Source organism: Ursus arctos, unplaced genomic scaffold (genome assembly GCF_023065955.2).
Source record: "Ursus arctos isolate Adak ecotype North America unplaced genomic scaffold, UrsArc2.0 scaffold_8, whole genome shotgun sequence".
Taxonomy (NCBI): domain Eukaryota; kingdom Metazoa; phylum Chordata; class Mammalia; order Carnivora; family Ursidae; genus Ursus; species Ursus arctos.
Window position 1 is genome coordinate 34,091,640 of NW_026623100.1, and position 18,604 is coordinate 34,110,243.

Sequence of the window (18,604 nt, forward strand, 5' to 3'; positions counted from 1 at the left end):
ACAGATGAGGACATTGAAACACAGAGTGGTCAAGAAACTTGTCCAAAGTCACACAGCAAGAAAGTGATGGGACCAGGATTTGTATACAGGCCATCTGGCTCTGGACTCAAATCCTTAATCATTAGATTAGGCTGACCCTGTTAAACATACGGAAGCCTGTCACCGAGCTGAACTAAATGAAATAAAGGTTGAGCTAACATTCGTGGTACAGCCACCGTGGGTCAAGCTCTGTACTAGATGCCTTCATAACTCTTTGCGGTCATGGTTATTACTGACCTCATTTTACTGCTTGAGGACATTGAGGCCCAGAGAGATTCAGTTGTTCGTGAAAAGCTGCAGAGCTAGGAGGTGGAAGGCCTGCGTTTTGAACCCACATCCTCTGATTCCTAAACTCATACTCTGTCCACACGCCAGAGAACCACTAAAACATGTGAATGGGGCTACCCGGCTAAAGCTAGCTTAGTGCTACCTACACCAGAGCCCTTGCCACACGAGGCTTTATCCCGAGCAGGTGGGGAACTACTGTTTGGTCCTAATAGCAGGGAGAATTTAAAAGAAGGAAGCTTTGGGGGGAGGGATGCAGGTTGTCTCACTGACCATTTTTGGATGCTTGATCCACTTGATTGGGAGGAAGGCTTAGAGGTATATGTGGGTGTCTTGGAATTTTGTATTTCTTTTTCTTTTGATCGAAGCTACAGCCTTATATCAGAAAAGCACTCATTCTACTTATACAAGCATTTCCAAAAACCGTTTTCTCAAGAAAGAGTGCTCATAATGCATCATCTACACCGAACAGCCACCCACTTCCTCAAATGCAAGGAAGCAGACAGTTAAAAAAAAAAAAAAAAAAAAAAGCCGAGAGGCCGCAGTTGTTTATCACGACCTCGCCTCAGTGAGGCCCGAGATTCTTTCGAACGGGAGCTCTGCTTCTCGTGACGCAGAGCGAAGTATCAACCGGGATAGTTCTGGTAAAACCGAAAGCAAGAAAAAGCAAGGTGCACACTTCAGGAAGTACCAGCCCCCGTGGGACTGTTGGAGGCCTTGGGGGGATTTGGGCGCCAACCCCAAGTGACAGACAGATGGATGGACCTTTCTTCTGAAAGAAAGGAGGACACATGCTGGCAAAGCAGCCTCAAACCCAAGATTGCTTGTGAAGAAGTCATCAAGGGGAACACACACACAAAACCTAGAGGGAAAGATCGGAAAAGCGAGGAAGGCGGGAATCGAGGCAGACTTGTCGCTTCAGCAGCTACTCACCCGAAGCGGGAGCAAAATGTCCCTGAAGTTGCCAAGAAACTGGGATTTCAACCTGAAAGTGGAGGCTGGGAAAATAGGTATGGCCAATGTCTTTTTGTTGCCCTTGGGGTCTCATACTTGAGCACCCACCATTTGCATGTTGGTCTGCAGGGAGCTTCATCTACTTAAAAATGGATCTCTCAGCAAATCTGAGTTTGGGGGAAATTTGCATTCAAGTTGGTATGTTGGCTCAAAGTTCCCAAACACCGGGAGGGGGTTCTTTTCTGTTGGGAGGTGGTGTTGGACTGGAGCTCGCCGGTGCGTGATGGGCAGAGGCTGCAATGGGGTACTTCAGGTGGGCTAGGGCTACAGATCACACACAAACCTGAGAGTTTTTCTCTATTTTTCACGAGCAAAAAGTAAACAATGAAGACCAGACAGGATTGTAGAGACAGTTGAAGGTGTAATAGGACCCTTTTAGTTAAAAGGACAGAATAGAAGGGAATCTTAGTGACGTTGAAAAAGAGGAATGCATTGTAGATTAATTTAGGGACGATGGTATGTTTTCTGAGATATTCTGGCTTTTAATCCATACCTCTTCTTATTAATGATGATTGTGATACACTGGTTTTAATCTGCTATATAACTGTCATCAGGAGTTTCTTTATATGGGTTTCTTCTATTACGAAGTCCATCACAGTCATTAGGGGGAGAGCAGTTGGGCTGAAACGGATTTCCCTGTGTTTTACACTCACACCTGCACAGTGAGCCAACTTCCTTGACGTTAGATAAGTGGGGAGGTGTTTCATATGGTTTGGAAAAGTTTTGCTTGGAACCAGGTTTAGACGTGGTCTTCTACCGGTGGTTAATGTGTTCCCAAAATAAGTGGTCCACTGCAGAGCCACGTAACCAAGGGTTAATGATGTAGGTCTGAGAAGAGATTTGAAAAAAAAAATCGAGGGTAATCAGAGAAGCTATTAATCTTGGTGTCCAGGGAGGACTCGTGGTCCCTAATCAAGCTAGGGATCATTGCATGCTGAGGTTGGTTCTGAGACTAGCTAGTGTGCATACCTCTTACATAAGCAAGAGATTTTTCTCCTAGTTAGCGTTGATACCAGTGTACTTGACAAATGGTCATTTTATGATATGCCGTAAAAATTAGTTTTTAGGAGTAAAACTTCTATGGTTTTGTTCCTTTTTAAGTGTCCCGCTTCTATCTACATGGGGTCATTCTACCCTCTCGCCATCTGTGTTTGAACAGGTCTTACTCTCCTGTTTAAAAATAGGAAACATGAGATTAATGATTAATTGATTAAATGGTTAAATGATTTTTTTTCCCCCAGGGATATAGGAAATGACCACATTAGAGCTCAGGTCTGCATGTTCTCTCAGACCTGGGATTAGGTTGGGCAAATGTCATGATTTTACCAATGTTTATTAAATCATGGTCCTATGGAGAGCCTATATGACAGTCACCTCAAGTACCTGCTAAAAATGCAGGTCCCTGGGCATTATCCTGAATTGTGAAATCAGACCATCTGGAGGGGAGCTCATGCCCCTGCAATTGAACAAGCACCCCTCCCTCCATCGCATCTGATGAAGAAGGCCTGCTGTAGGGGCTGTGGTCTACGTTAGTGAACTCGAAGAGCTACCATTCATCCAGCATAGAACATAGTGTCTGGTCCTGGTGGGCACACAATAAACATTTGTTGACTGAATGATTGACTATAAGCAGATGATATTGTTTAGTATTATTTAATGAAAAAAAAATAATTACATCATGAAATATAAAGAAGCCCTTCTCATTATCCATGTCATTTACAAGTTTGTCACCCCAAGAGATTGGACTGCAGCCAGAATATCTTTCATGAGTGTCATGCTGATGAGAATTCAGATCACAAGCTCAGTTCTCCTAGGAGAGAGAGTCACTGACTCAGCCACAGGACCCCGGTCCCCTCTCCAGCATCCTGTGTCCATGTCCAACCGTAAGAACTGGCTTAGCGGTGTATCAAAGAATCCCACAGCTATTAAGAAGACATGTGGAATTGGCAGTCATGTCAGGGGAGTCAATGACCAGCCTGCGTAGTGAGGAGTAGATCAGGGTTTCTCAACCTGGCCACTGTTGGTATTTTGGGCTGGATAATTCTTAGTGATGGGGGCTCTGCTGTGCATTAGAGGATGTTAGCAGCATCCTTGGCCTCTCCCCATTAGATGACGCTGGCACTCTCCTACTACCACCAGTTACGAGAACCAAAAGTGTCTCCAGACATTGCCCAACGTCTGGGGAGAGACATCTGCCTGAGTTGAGAACCACTGGAGTAAACGATCATCCCAAAGAGTGTGGAACCCGAGTATTACCTCACGATTCACTGCCTGGGTCAATTTTCAAGAGACTCTTCGTAAGCTCTAACTTTAGTGGGATGAACAGTAGCCTAGGGTGAATACCAGAGCCAGCACCTGCTTAGGAAATAGCAAGGCTCTGACACATTACATGACCGAAGAGGGCATCTCAGCTCTTTCTTTTTGCCAGCTGTGCTTCCAATTTCCCCTAAATCTTGTAAGTGTGGAGCTTGGGCTGGAGTGAAAGTGAAAGTCTGTGAGAGTGGGGGAGGGGATCCCCAGTGCACTTCCATCTCAGAGAGCTGAGGGTGGAGTGTGGGGGGATGGTGTGGGGACTGGCTGGCAGGGCTGACCAGAGACCACCCGCATGGGCCCGACAGTGCTGGGAGAATGTGACCCGGGCCAGCCTGCATCTGCCTGGTGATCTTAGTGGACCACCCTGGAGGAGAGGGGAATGGAGAGAAAACAGATTTGACTTCAGGCGGAGCCCAGAGCACACATTTCTTTGATCCTTTATCATCTTCTATTTAGTCCAACAGTGAAAACATGACCACCTTCCACTGCTTTCATGCACTGTCCGTCAAATCTCCTTTTCCACGTATTCATCCTTCTCACTGAATCGGAAGCTTCAGAGGGCGGGTTCCCAGGCTCAGCATCTTCTCTTGCACGCAGTTGGGGGTCTGGCACATTCGGCGCCCAGCGCCCAGCGTGCAGAGGGCCTTGACCGTCCTGGGAAAGCCCCCTGGGCCACCCGTATTGCCTTCAGTCTCAGGTCCACCTTATTTTGTCCTCAGTTTCCCCAAGTCCAAATGGGAAGCAGACACTAGAGAGCATATGGGCTCTGAGACTCATAATGAAAGGGACTGCGGACCTGGTGTGCTAATGTTCCTTTTCCTCTTTGAAATTTAATGTTGAAATCAGAAACAATTGAGAAACAAAATGTCATTATTCTAGTCTCCCAAGTAGTAAAGGGTATAATGACAATGGTGGGGCTTCTTTTCCTTACTTGATTCTTTTTTTCTGTTTGATAAATCATTATTTGTCTGATATAGTTTGTCTAGTTCGGCCCTTTAGAAAACCAGAGGAGAGGGAATGAAAACATTTGTTCCTTAAGACTGTTGTAACTAGACCCAGTTTATAAAACCTAAGGTTTTATGCAACGAAGGTTCTTATTCTTGTTAAAAGAAGTCAGATTTGAAAGTATAGTTTTAGATAAATAGATGCATCAATAGATCCCCAGATACACAGAGAATTCATGTATAAAGCAGTCGTATGAATCAGTAAAAGTGATAAAAAAATAAACAACATGAATAGGAATTTTACAGAAGAGGAATGATACCACCGTAAACCTATGGTAATATGCTTAATTGCAAAATCAAGAAATGTAAGTTAAAAGCACGACAAACTCGTTGTCACCCACCAAATTGGCTAAAATGAAAGTCTGACAACACCAAGTGTCCTTGGACACGAAACAAAAGGAACTCTCTCGTACATGGAAGACACAACCATTTTTGAAAAACAATTCGGCACGGCTCAGTGAGATTGACGATGCATCAGCCCTCCCCAGCCGCCGTTCCTCGCGGAGATGGTCCTCTGGAGAAGCGGCTGTGCATGTGAACCCCAAGAGAGGCTCGAGGGTTCTGTGGTAGCGCTGCTCGTAATAACAGGGGACAGGAAGCAAGCCAAATGCCCACCAGTAACAGGTGGAAAAAGAAACATTCCATTTTTATTAAATGGAATGCTGCATAAGACCAAAAAAGAAATTACAGTTAGCAACTTTAAATGAGATTGAATAGCAAAAACATAAACTTTGGAGGAAAAGGAAAGGCACAGAAGACCAAAATGGGAGTCACGTACAATAAGGTTAAAAACTCTACCTGTGCGGGGACACACTGTAAGGAAAAGCAAGGAACTGACTAATATAAAATTCAGGGTGATAGTTACTTCCAGAAGGAAAACGAGGGAAATGCATTTGGGAAGCTTCAAAGGTGCTTAACCACAGTGGTAGGTACATGAGAGTGGATTTTATTATTGTAAGTAAAATGAAGAAAGAAACATGTACATAAGCCCTCAAAAGTCATAGTAGTTAACTACGGGTGGAAGGTTTGTGGGTGAGATATACCTACACACATGTATGATAGTAATGAATAATAATATTATTTATTTAATAAATTTATTTTTTTAATAGATATTTAATAATAATTATTATTATAATTATTATTATTTTGTGCACTCCTTAATCCCCATCACCTATTTCACCCACCGTCCCTCCCTGCCCCTTCTGGTAACCATCAGTTTGTTCTCTATAGTTAAGAGTCTGTTTCTTGATTTGTATCTCTTTCTCTCTCTCTTATTTTTTCCCTTTGCTCGTTTGTTTTGTTTCTTAATTTCTACATATGAGTGAAATCATATGGTGTTTGTCTCTCTCTGACTGACTTATTTCACTCAGCATAATACTCTTCAGCTCCATCCATGTTGTTGCAAGTGGTGAGGTTTCATTCTGTTTTTTGGCTGAATGATATATTCCATTATATATATGTATACCACTTCTTCTTTATCCACTCATCAATTGATGGTCACTTGGGCTGCTTCCATATCTCAGCTATTGTAAATAATGCTGCTATAAACATAGGGGTGCATGTATCCCTTTGAATTAGTGCTCTTGTATTCTTTGGGTAAATACCCAGAAGTGTGACTACTGGATTGTAGAGGCGTTCTATTTTTAACTTTCTGAAGCATCTCCATACTGTTTTCCACAATGGCTGAACCAGTTTGCAATCCCACCAACAGCGCAGTAGGGTTGCCCTTTTCCCACATCCTGGCTAACACCTGTTGTTTCTTGTGTTTTGATTTTAGCTGTTCTGACAGGTGTGAGGTGATCTCTCATTGTAGTTTTGATTTGCGTTTCGCTGATGGTGAGTGATGCTGAGCATCTTTTCCTGTGTTTGTTGGCCGTCTGTATGTCTTCCTCAGAAAATTGTCTGTTCGTGTCTTTTGCCCATTTTTAAATTGGATTATTTGTTTTCTGGGTGTTGAGTTTTATAAATTCTTTATATATTTTGGATACTAACCCTTTTTTAGATATGTCATTTATAAATGTCTTCTCCCATTCTGTAGGTTGCCTTTTAGTTTTGTTGATTGTTTCCTTCATTGTGCAGATTTTTATTTTGATGAAGTTCCAATAGTTTATTTTTGCTTTTGTTTCCCTTGCCTCAGGAGACATATCTAGAAAGAAGTTGCTATGGTCGATATCAAAGAGATTACTGCCTATGTTCTCTTTTAGGACTTTTATGGTTTCAGGTCTCACATTTAGGTCTTTAATCCATTTTGAATTTATTTTGGTGTATGGTGTCAGTTCCATTCCAGCTTCATTCTTTTACATACGGCTGTCCTGTTTTCTAAAACCATTTGTTGAAGAGACTACTTCCCATTGGATATTCTTTTCTGCTTTGTCAAAGATTAATTGGCCATATAATTGTGGGTTCATTTCTGGATTTTCTGTTCTGTTCCATTGATCTGTGTGTCTATTTTTGTGCCAGTACCATACTGTTTTGATTACTACCGCTTTGTAATATAACTTGAAGTCTGGAATTGTGATGCCTCTGGCTTTGCTTTTCTTTTTCAAGACTGCTTTGGCTATTCAGGGACTTTTGTGGCTCCAAACAAATTTCAGGATTCTTTGTTCTTGTTCTGTGAAAAATGCTGTTGGTATTTTGGTAAGGATTGTATTATTATGTTATAAATGTTTTCCAGGCTTCCTGTGATGAACAAGTATTGTGTTATTAAAAATATCTAAAACTAGGGGCACCTGGGTGGCTCAGTCGAGTAAACGTCTGCCCTCGGCTCCGGTCATGATCCCAGGGTCCTGAGATAGAGCCCCAAGTCATGCTCCCTGCTCCGCAAGGGAGTCTGCTTCTCCCTTTCCCTCTGCCCCTGCTTGTGCTCTCTCACTCACTCACTCTTTCTCAAATAAATAAAATCTTCTAAAACATACCTACAGCTAAAACAGATTCCAAAGTGCTCAGTCAAGCATGCTGGCATAAGCTATTACAGGCACACGCGTTCTTTGGTGATCTGTAGCCGGCTCCAAAGCCTTCATCTGACTGCACAGGTTGGAACAAGCCAGGACCCACAGCTGATTATCTGCAGACTTTCTGCACCTTTAGACCCAGGACAGAGGGTTTTCTTGGAAGAACTACATGGTCCCAAAGTCACCAGGCCTCCTTGTTTGAGCATATTTCTCATTTTATATGAACACAGAAATGCTGGTTCCCCAGGTTGGGAATCCCAAGACTGTGAAGCCCATGGTGAGCTGGTCTGTTTGGCATTCAGCTTTGGTGAAGGCTTGCTTTCTTTTATTTTTAAATGATTTCATTAATTTATTTGAGAGAGAGAAAGCGAGCACGAGCAGGGGGAGGGGCAAGGGAGAGGGACAAGCAGGCTCCCCGCTGAGCGGGTAGCTTGACACGGGGCTCGATCCCAGGACCCTGAGATCATGACCTGAGCCGAAGGCAGACGCTTAACAACTGAGCCACCCAGGCGCCCTGGTTTATTCCTTGTTCAAGCAAAAATGCCTGCCCTATGTTGTCATCAACTTACCTTTAGGCATAAATTAAATTCTTTCCACAAGGTGCGCATCTCCTGCTGCCCAGGCCGAGAGCCTCCTTGCCATTTGGGGAAGAGAGACTGACGCTATTCTAAACAGCAGCAGAGTGAGGGTCAACTTGAGTGGCGACGGGGAGACAAGATCTTGTTTTCTGCTCACTCATTGACCAAGTCCTCCCTGCAGAGGCCAGGCAAGGTTGATTTAGCGTCTGGACTTGTGTTAGATTGGCAACCAAAATAGGCTTGGATTGGCGGAGGTGAGCTCAGGGGCTTGGTGCGTGTATCTCAGAAAATGGGTCTTGAGTGAGGTACCCCATGGTCCTCGCATGGTACACAGCCAGGTGTCTTCCAGTCCCTGTAATACTGCCGTCTCTGGCTCACAATTTATAAGCATCTGCACAGACTGTCCGGTGGGGAACCATGTGGAGACTCCGCCCGTCCACTTCAGAGCTGGAGTGTGGTCCTTTGCGTAAGGAATGTGCTTTTTGGGGTTTTGGAAAGCTCCTGGGAAAGACTGAGAAGCATAAGCTGGTGATGATGACCCTTCATACACAAGGTGCTTGAAAGGAAAAAAGTATGAGCTCTCATGAAGCAGCACCGTGGCTGGCTAACTGGATGCACGAGAAGGGAGTGTGTGAAGAGCTGACGTGCAGCCCCAGCTGTAGCCACAGCGGTTACGACCCACTGGCAACGGTGAAGAACGGGGGGCAACACCAGGGGACATCCATGGGGAGGCACAGGCCAATCAAGGGATTCCTTCCAGGGGATGGTATGTAAATTTTGTAGAGTTCCCAGACAGGAACTGAGATATGGAAGTTACAAAAAGAGAAAATAATTTACATTTCTTGTTTTATGCTTTACTTGTCACCATGTTTCTCCTTGAATTTTTTCCCCCTTTGATCATTTTCTAAAAATCCACATATCACTTTACACACACACAACACAATTATACCCATAGATCTGGTAGCCAAATACAAAGACGGTCCTGCTCTCTGCTCCTGCACGGCTTACGGGCTTGTGGGGCACAGACAAGGAGACAATTGTAAGACAAGACAAGACCTTTGATGAGAACAGCCATGAGAGCCCGAGGAGGGGACCGTGGAATTCTGGTCCAGCCGCCTCCCGCCATCGCTATCATTCTTTTCTTTAGGACATAGATGTGTGCTTTCTTTAGTGAGTCCCAGCCTTGTCATCTTTCTCAGGCTGGCTTTCCTGTACTTCGTTTCTGTTTCTTTGGAGAGGAAATTTTGTAATTTTGTACAGCTCCTCCTGGCGAAGGGATTCATCTCAAAGCCCTTAGGATCTGGCCCTGCTCACCGGCCCACGTGTCCCCTGCATCCCTGCTTCCCCAGGCACACACGCACACTCATACGCCAGGCCTCGGCTGCATCTGACCTTTCTCAGCTCCCTGCTCTTTCTCATCTGCCTGGAGCCCTCCCTACTCAGGGCTCCCTTTCTACAACCCAATTCAACCTATGCTTTGGTCACAGCGTGGACATCTTGCCCTCTTGGAGACTCTAAGTCTGCAAATCACTGGAAGGAGAGTAAAATAACCCTTTCTCAAGCTGCTTAATTAGAGAGGTTTATACCTTAGAGACTGTGGCCCTCCTATGACGTGAGCACCGTGAACGTTCCCGAACTTCTGTATACGTGTCAACTCCACCAACCTATGGCTTTTGAACCACAGAAACTTGTCCTGTTCCAAAATATGCAACACCGGTGCTCTGGGCCTCCCTGGAGAGAACAAACTCGAACTGCCTGTAAAAATCATGTACGGGACGAATTGCTCATTGGCTTTTCTCCACAGGAGTGTAGGCGGGTAAGAGGGTGTGCGGTAGAGAGAGGAATTCACGTGCTTAAGAGCCTTCTGCTAATTTGCCGTGAATCCCAGGGCAAGTTGCTTAATTATCAAATAGGGTAATAGCACATATGCTGAGAGGAAAAACATATTTCGTGCACACAGCACGTTTAGGTGTTCAGCAAACACCTGTTTCCTTTCTTTATAGATCTCATTTCCAGCTCAGATCAAACTAGACGCTGTACTTGGACTTCATGACCTTGGCACCCTCACGGAATGGGCTCACTGAGTTATGCTTCCATATTACACGCTCGGATTTGTCTTTACTGCAAGTAATGACTTCATGAAATTCGCCCCTGATTTGTGCAGTAAAATGAGAACAAGGAATGGACAATGCCATTGACGCCCATGTGAAGCTCTGTGTGAGAAAACTCAGTGAGAATTCGGCGTTTGAAAATACGCTGTCTCCTTGGAGGGACTGGTGCGCTTTCTCCTTTCTGCAAGGTTGTGCAAGTCCCTGTGTCTCTCTTTTTGTCTTGGCTGCCAGGAAGCTCAGAGCTAAACTGACGCTCGATCACAACTTTTACCCATTCCCTTCACACATGCATGTTTTCCTTTGTCTTTGATATAAATTTATGTCTTCATTGCAAATGAGTTTTCTGTTTGAATATGAAAAGCCAATTAAGCCCTTGAGGAAAGGAGCGTAATTATTGGCAACATTTAGCACACAATTCCTCCTCTATGCTGTGGCTAGGTTTCCCACTTCTCAGTGGCAACTGGGCATGATAATTTTTTAAAGAGTGGAGTTCAAAGAATGTCAGTGCTAAGAAGGAGGTTTTTTTAAGTTGATAAATAAAAATGCAATTCTATGACCGCTTATATTCTTTCCCTGGAGTTGAATGAAATGATGGCATCCTCAGGACAGTGGGGCCAGTCATTTCTCTCATTCATTCATAAAACGTGTATTTGCGGACTTCGATATGATAGGTCCTTTTCAGGGAGCATTATCAGTGTTGTGCTCCTCACGCTGATAACACACGCTACCCACACCTCCATCTTTCTAAAAAAAGTGTTTTCAACGTTGGTGCCACCACATTTTCTCCGTAAACTGTGAGGTGTCAGTCACCAGGACTGTGACTGACTCAGGTGACAGCTGCTTCACTTCCTTGCTTCCTCCTTATGCTACCTGCCCACCCCCCAAATGTGCACACACAGATCTTAGTTCCAGATGGGGCCGGTGATTCTCTACTGCTGGAACCCTGGCCTGTGGCTTCTGAACCATTCGTGTGCTTCCTTGTTGGTTTGGGAATTTCAAAGTGAAAGAGGAAGTGCTACGGTTTAGAGTTTAAGGCTGTGTAGAATTCTCTTAATATTTTATAAGAACGCTATGAAGATGACAAAAAGAATTTTCTGATAAAGTCCGAACGTGCTATAATAAAAGGAGCCAGCTGTAGATGTGGTACGGTAGTTTGAAAGCTAGCTTTGGAGTCAGACTGCCTGAATTTGATCCCGCCATCACGGATCGCCCACGATGGGACTTTGAGCCTCCGTTTCTTCATCTGTAAAATGGGCACAATCGTAGTGCTAAGCAATACGGCTATGGTGAGGATTAAAGGACGTGATCTTTGTAAAACCCTTAGTGTAATAGCAAGCACTGGTGTGTGCTGTATAATATCAGTTGTCACCATCACTGCGTGAGCATTACGACACTGTCGATACGCTATCAACTCCTTCTAACGGGTCAGCGCTGAAAGCCACAGCCAGCAGTGCTCGGGTTCGGTTTGTTTGGTCCAGTTTAGTTCTTCTATCTTTTCTTTAGACAAATGGTCTCTGTAACATCTGCTGATCCACTTTCCTGCCCAGTGTCGGTCCCTGTCCCACCACAATCGAGCTGGGCTGCTGCTGACAAGCCATCTCTTGTCTCTCCTTTTATCTCTAATCTTGGAATGTGCAGTCCTTCCTTATTTTCAAATAGCTTCTTTTTTTTTCTGTTTTCTTTCTTCTTGTTTTTTTTTTTTTTTAAAGATTTTATTTTAGAGAGACATAGAGTGTGAGAGGGGGAGGGGCAGAGGGAGAGGGAGAGACAATCTCAAGCCAACTCCAAGCCGAGCATGGAGCTTGACGCAGGACTTGATCCCAAGACCCCGAGATCACGACCCGAGCCAAAATCTAGAGCCGGCTGCTTAACCGACTGAGCCACCCAGGTGCCTCTCTTCTTGCCTTTCTTTTTCTTCTTTGTCATTTCTTTCCTAAATCAGTAAAATACCTGAGTTATAACTTTCTGGGAAAGCTTAACAGGGAGCTTGTGGTAAGTTCCCTGCAGAACACGCCAGCTGCAGAAATGTCACTGTCCCCATGCTGTTGTGGGAGGAGAAGTCCCTCAGACTTCCCTTCCTTTGGGGAGGAAAAGAGTGACTCTGGGCTGTGCACGGCCTGGGAGACCCTCCCCCATTACTGAGGAAACACTTCCTCCAGAGCTGCTAACCTCTGCCACTGTCACGTGTACCTCTGGCCGCTGAGTGAGGTTGGAAGCTGTGTGTCTGGGCCTCACTGGAGTCCGTGTTGGGTGTCAGTGATCAGTTACATGTGGGTTACAGGAGCAGCAGGCCAGTTTTTCCGGTTTACTGTAAGAATCTTACTCTTGTGGCCTCCCATTCATTTTCAGATCATTATTTTTCGGTCTAATTATGAGGAAACGGCAGGACCTTCAGAATGAGGCTCCCATTTTCCCTTGGCCTCAGTTCTGCTGTTGCAACCCCAGGGTTTTTGTGTGTGCGTTCTTCCCCTCTGATATCCTTCTGCATCGTACTCTGTGTGCTCGGTTATTTAGAACTCGGAAACCCATTTTGCCGCTGGGGGAAAAATCTCACCACGAACACCACCCAGAGTTATGAGGATAACAGGGACAGAATATAGTTGTCACCTTCTCAGCCAAGGCTCTTTGCGCTGTGTCCTGCCACCCACTTGCCTTCTCTTCATTCAGCAGCGACCTCCCTGTGAGCCATTCTGAGTTCTCCCACTCAGCTAGGGTGACCAGCTGTCCTGATTTGCCTGGAACTCAGGAGTTCCTGAGTTATGAGACTTTCAGTATGAAAACCAGGAAAGTCGCCCCGCTCCTGGTGTTCAGTCTGAGAAAATAAGGTATTTTGAGAACATCGTGAGAGGTGCTCTGTATATCTATAGAATGGAATTTCTGTGAGGTCACACAGTTTAGGGTAAAATAAAATTATAGGAAAATTTCTTTAAACCTTGACTTGTCCTTTTTTTTTTTTTTTTTAGTGTCCATGGTCAGAAGGAGCCCCTCCAAATTCTTTCTTCACCCTATCTGCATCTAATATATTAGCTTCCTCTACCCGTTTTTATGAAATTTTTATTCTTGCTCATACTTTCTCTGGAAGGATTGGGAGCCTCACCTGTCAGCCATGTCACAGGGTACTTCCTTCCAGAATCAGCCCCCAAATCCCTGTCCTGCGGAATCTCTATATCTGCCCCCTAGGTTTGCCATTCTACTTTCTGGATTTTCTTTTTGGGTCTACTCCTCCCACCCCCAGCACCACGGCCACCACCCCTCTCCTCCTGGAAGGCTTCCTGAACTGCCCAAATGAATTAGTCCCTCCTGTTCTGTGAAATTGCACCACTTTGCTCATTTTCCTTCTATTCTGGTTAAGACATATTTATTGGACACCTACTATGTGCTGGGCACTTTACTGGACTCGGGATGTAAGAAGATGAAAAAGACTAAGGTCTTGACCTCAAGTAGCTCACAGTCTCAATGGGGAGACACTCAGAGAGAAGCAGGGCTTTCCCACTAAAGAATCAGAAGTTCCTAAGTGAAGTAACTACGATCGTGAAATTTATTTTTTTAAAGATTTTAGTTATTTATTTGAGAGCTAGAGAGAGAGAGAGAGAGAGGTAGAGTATGAGCAGGGGGAGGAGGAGCAGCAGGCAGAGGGAGAAGCAAACTCCCCGCTGAGCAGGGAGCCTGATGCAGAACTCGATTCCAGGACCCTGGGTTCATGACCTGAGTCAAAGGCAGACTCTTAAACCTACTGAGCCACTCAGGCGCCTGCGATTTTGAAATTTAAAAAGCTTGTGTAACTAAAACTTCCTTGCCCCACTTGATCCACAGCCCTTAAATATCTACAAGGGGCAAGTTTTCACTTGGCAATTCAAATTACTGTCTTCCAAGAAGAGACAAATCATTTCCGATCCCAGGCTGCTATTCTCACTGATCGCCAGTAGAGGGCGCCCGCAGACAGTGTAGTTGCATTTCTTTTTTAATTATAATAATTTTTTATTATGTATGTTAGTCACCATACAGTACATCCTTAGTTTTTGATGTAGTGTTCCATGATTCATTATTTGCGTATAACACCCAGTGCTCCATGCAATATGTGCCCTTCTTAATACCCATCACCGGCCTAGCCCAATCCCCCACTCCCCTCCCCTCTGAAGCCCTCAGTTTGTAGTCACATTTCTACCCACACACTTGGTTTCTATTGTTTCTCTCCAGAAAGCCCTGGATTTTAACCAGTCTCTGGGCAGCACAGTGTTGTCTTTATATCGTATCCTTCTGGGGCCTGAAATACCCAGCATTATAATGAAAGCAAATGATATTTTAGTCCCTTTCGTGTCTTCACAGATAAAAAAGTGAGGTTCCAGATAAAAAGTGTTTCTTGAAAGAAAAAAACCCCACAAATCAATTCGAGTTAACTAAGAAGCCAGACCTGAGTGTAGCTGGGGGGGGGGGGGGCGGGGGGGTTAAGAACACAGCCCTTGATGTCAAATAAACCCAGATTAAACGTCCAGCTCAGTCTTGGGTCACCTGTTTGACTTTGGGTGAGTAGCTTTAATCTCCCTGTGCCTCAGTTTTTTCATCTGAAAAATGGGTGCGGTAGTGCTGCTCACTTAGAGACCTGTTATAAGAATCAAATAATGTGTGTTCACATCACTTGGCAACGAACTGTGTTTTTATTATTAGTCGTGTCTCTCCTTTGACGGCCTCATCTCCGATAATACTTTCTCCACCCAGCTCGGCCGCTCCTAGTCATAAGTAAACTGTGTCATCCCCTACAACTGTACCATCCCTGAGAGCCCGCTTTCAGGCTTCCCGTGCGGTGGTGCCCAGTTCACCCTTCAGTAATCCTCTGGCCTCAGTGAGCTACCATCCCATTGGTTCTACCACTTTTTCACTATTCATCACCCATGTTGGCCTCCTTACCATAGATTCCTCGTTCTGGCGAGCTAGCACTGCTAAGCAGATGCCCTTGAGCTCCCCCGCCTCTCTCCCACTGTCATCACCATGTCCCCGTCCCCACTGTCATCACCACGTCCCCAACGACCCCCCTTCTGGGTGCCTGTACCTAGGCAGCATGTCTTGCTGAGTCTACAGATGGTCTGCTAACCAGCCTTCCTGCCTCAACTCTTGTCCTGTATCTTCTATTCTCCGCACGGCGGCCAGACTCAGTATCTTCACAGAGAAATCAGGTTATGTCATGTCTTCTAGGAAACCTTCCGTATCCGTAGAATGAACTTCAATCCAGGGATCCCTGCCTGTGGGATCTGAACCCCGCCCCTCTCTCCCCACCCATCTGCCACTCCTGGGCTCCTCTCACGCTGCCCTTCAGCCAAGCCCACCTTCCAGTTCCTTCAACACGGATGCTCGAGGTTATTGCAAGGCCTGTTGGCTGCTGTCTCGGAAACATGCTTCCCTGGGTCTCACCATGGTCTTTCCTCTACCCCATTCAGTTTCAGTTCAAATATCGGCTCTCCGAAAAGCTCTTTCCTGACCACAGTATCTAATATGGCCCCCTGCTCCAGCCTGTCTTTTTCCCGATATCTGATTTTATTTTCTTCATACTTTTTATACCTGAAATGATATTTGTTTGTGTGTCTGTGGCCTCCAACCCCCGCTAGACCATAAGCTTCCTGAAGGCAGAGCTTCGTCTGTTTCGCTCCCTTTGACATTACCGCTGCCGACAACAGTGCCTGACATACACACAGCTGCTGCCGAAGGATTTTTGTGGGCTAGCTGGGGACTGGCTGGGGGCCCGCTGGCTTCCTTCCATCCCCGTGAATTGGAGAAAGTCAAAATAAGACCAATGCATGTTCTTTGCTGCGCTCGTGGTTGTTGAACAGCAGTTTGGTCCCGAGGGGCAGTTCTGACTTTCTTGTGGAGAAAGAGGGAGGACTTTTGGTTTCTGCAGCTAATTGGGACAGCATTCCCCTATTCTCGAGAGAGATCACAGGGCTCAGACTGCCGAGGAGGGTCACAAGGGTTACTTCTTGCCTCTATAATCAATCTTCTTGATGACTGAGACTAAAGTGTGGCCAACGAGCTCCTTCCCCTCAGACTCAGGGACCTGGGGAGCCATGTTCACCAGCCTGCCTCCTTCCTCTTCTCTTTAAGTGGACGCTGGTTCTCCTCGTTAGCATCCAGGGAGCTCCTCACTTGGGCGCAAGGCAGCTTCACTCAGGAAATGCAAATATTAGAGTTGTGTATCTGTGTTGTCATACAGTCGGTTAGTGTAGTAGCTGGCTGAGCTACGGAGCAAGGATGAGCAAGGCAGGGGGAAAGGAAGGAAGACAGAGCGTAGGAGAGACGTCCTAGTCTCCTGTACCACGCCCAGCCAGCCCTTCCGTGGCTCCTTCCAAGGAGCAGAATCATCAGTCCAGAGGTCTTCCATTCTAGCCGTCTCTCTCCACGCACCCCCTGCTCCACCCTCCCTGCTCTACAAGTGGCCAAGGTCCCCTCCTGAGGGCTGGCTGTGTGGACACGTGACCTGTGCGGGTGCACACGGCCCCCTGCTCCCAGAGTCCTGAGGGCGTTTTAGTGCTTTGCTCTTGCCATCTTGAAAGTCAATAATTTTTTAAAAAGATTTATTTATTTATTTGAGAGAGAGAGAGACTGAGATGGGGAAGGGGACAGAGGGAGAAGGAGAGAGAGAATCGCCAAGCAGACTCCCCGCTGAGCATGGAGTCTGACATGGGGCTCCATCTCATGACCCTGAGATCGTGACCTGAGCCAAAATCAAGAGTTAAATGCTTAACCGACTGGGCCCCCCCAGGTACCCCAAAAGTCAGTCATTTTTGAACAAAGGGCCACACATTTTCATTCTGCACTGGGCCCTGCAAATAACTTAGTTACGTCCTTCCACTTTGCAATCTGGAAACTGGGTCATCTCTGAGCCCACCCTTGACCTCAGGACCTCTTGCTCCTCCAAGTCGTGCCCATCAGTCTGCTGGTTCTACCTCCTGCCTGTATCGCAAATCTGCCCACTTGTCTTCTCTCCGTTTCAGACCCAGATGACACTGCAAGCCTCCTAAGCATTGTCCAGCCTCTGGTTTTCACATCTTTCACTCCTTCCCCGTGAGCTCCCTAGTGCCTGCATGTGTCCCTAGTTTCAGTGATCACAGCAATCACCCCACAGCTCACGGAAGCCACATGCAGGGGGCACCCAGCTCAGGAATGGAGGCCTCCCTACACGTCCTCTAAATCCCGGCTCTGCAGGCGTGGCTGCTGGTCGCAATTGCCCGGGGAGGTCTTAAAACATTTTGCTAGGTTCCCCTCCAGAGATACTGATTTAAGTGGCAGAGGTGTGGTCTAGGTATTTGGACTATTTATTATAAGCTCCTAAGGAACTATCTACACGGCAAAGATTGGGATCTATCCACGAGTGCTTCCAAAGGGCAGGACCAGCGGACGCTTCACCTGCTGGAAGTGTGCACGGCCTGTCTAGTGTCCCAGGAGGATGTGCTTTTGCAGTACCATTGCAGACTCAGAAACTGTAGGCCGCTTCTCTTTCCATGACTTTCACCTGTACACAGTGTTGCTTCTATCCCGAAAGGGATTAAGGAATGCTTGTCCTCAGTCAGAGCCCAGAGAGGGTGTGGGGCTCGCTCATACCCACCTGGGTGAGTTGGGGTGCTGGCCTCATCCCAGTCAGTCTTCCCACTCCCAGCTTGGGCCTCACCGGTGCTCTGCCGGGGACCCTGGACAGAAACCAGAGGGAATGGGGAAAGCCCGGAGAACTGAGATATGAGCACAGGGAGCCAATGTTAAGGGGAAGGATACACAGCATGAATAAATACGGCTAAAGAGTCATATGGGCATTTGACACATTCTAGAAGACAGTACGAGGCCTCAGATCCTTCAATGAGCATAGATTTACCCCTGACATTCTCCCTTTCTGTTTCAAATGACTTCAGAGTGGCTTATGGTTATACATTTAATACCCAGCTAACGTCTTTCTCAGGCCTGTATTTGGTGCCCTTCCCTTTATGTCCTGGATTGGCTTCAGTAAGCTCACAATCTTCCCAAAGTTGCAAAAAAAGAAAAAAAATTATGTGTACATGCAGATTTTCAAAGGGATCTGCGCTCTTATAAAGGCTAAACCCACTGCTTTATGTTTCCAAGCACAGCAAAGCATTCAGTAAGGAACTCTGCGATCCTCAGCTGTAATGTGGTGGGCAGATGACTCCCTTCCTCCGCCGGCCCCTCCTGCCCAGGAGTCTTTTCTGGGTGTTGCATGTAGAGAGATGTGGAGAAACAGATAAGGCTGACTGGGAAAACATCACATGGGTTCCCCAGTCCACAGCCTCCTCCTGACCCAGGCTTCCGGGCCT

The 18,604-nt window shown here is 46.1% G+C and overlaps 1 protein-coding gene across 1 annotated transcript in view; it reads left to right on the forward strand.

Moving 5' to 3' along the window:
* The first annotated feature begins 868 nt into the window (after nucleotides 1-868).
* Nucleotides 869-18,604, forward strand: part of ARHGAP25 (Rho GTPase activating protein 25) — an 84,086-nt gene continuing 66,350 nt past the window's right edge. The window contains exon 1 of the mRNA XM_026484204.4: nucleotides 869-1,334. Coding sequence (XP_026339989.1) covers nucleotides 1,274-1,334 — 61 coding nt within the window. The 5' untranslated portion in view covers nucleotides 869-1,273. The remainder of the gene's footprint in view (nucleotides 1,335-18,604) is intronic.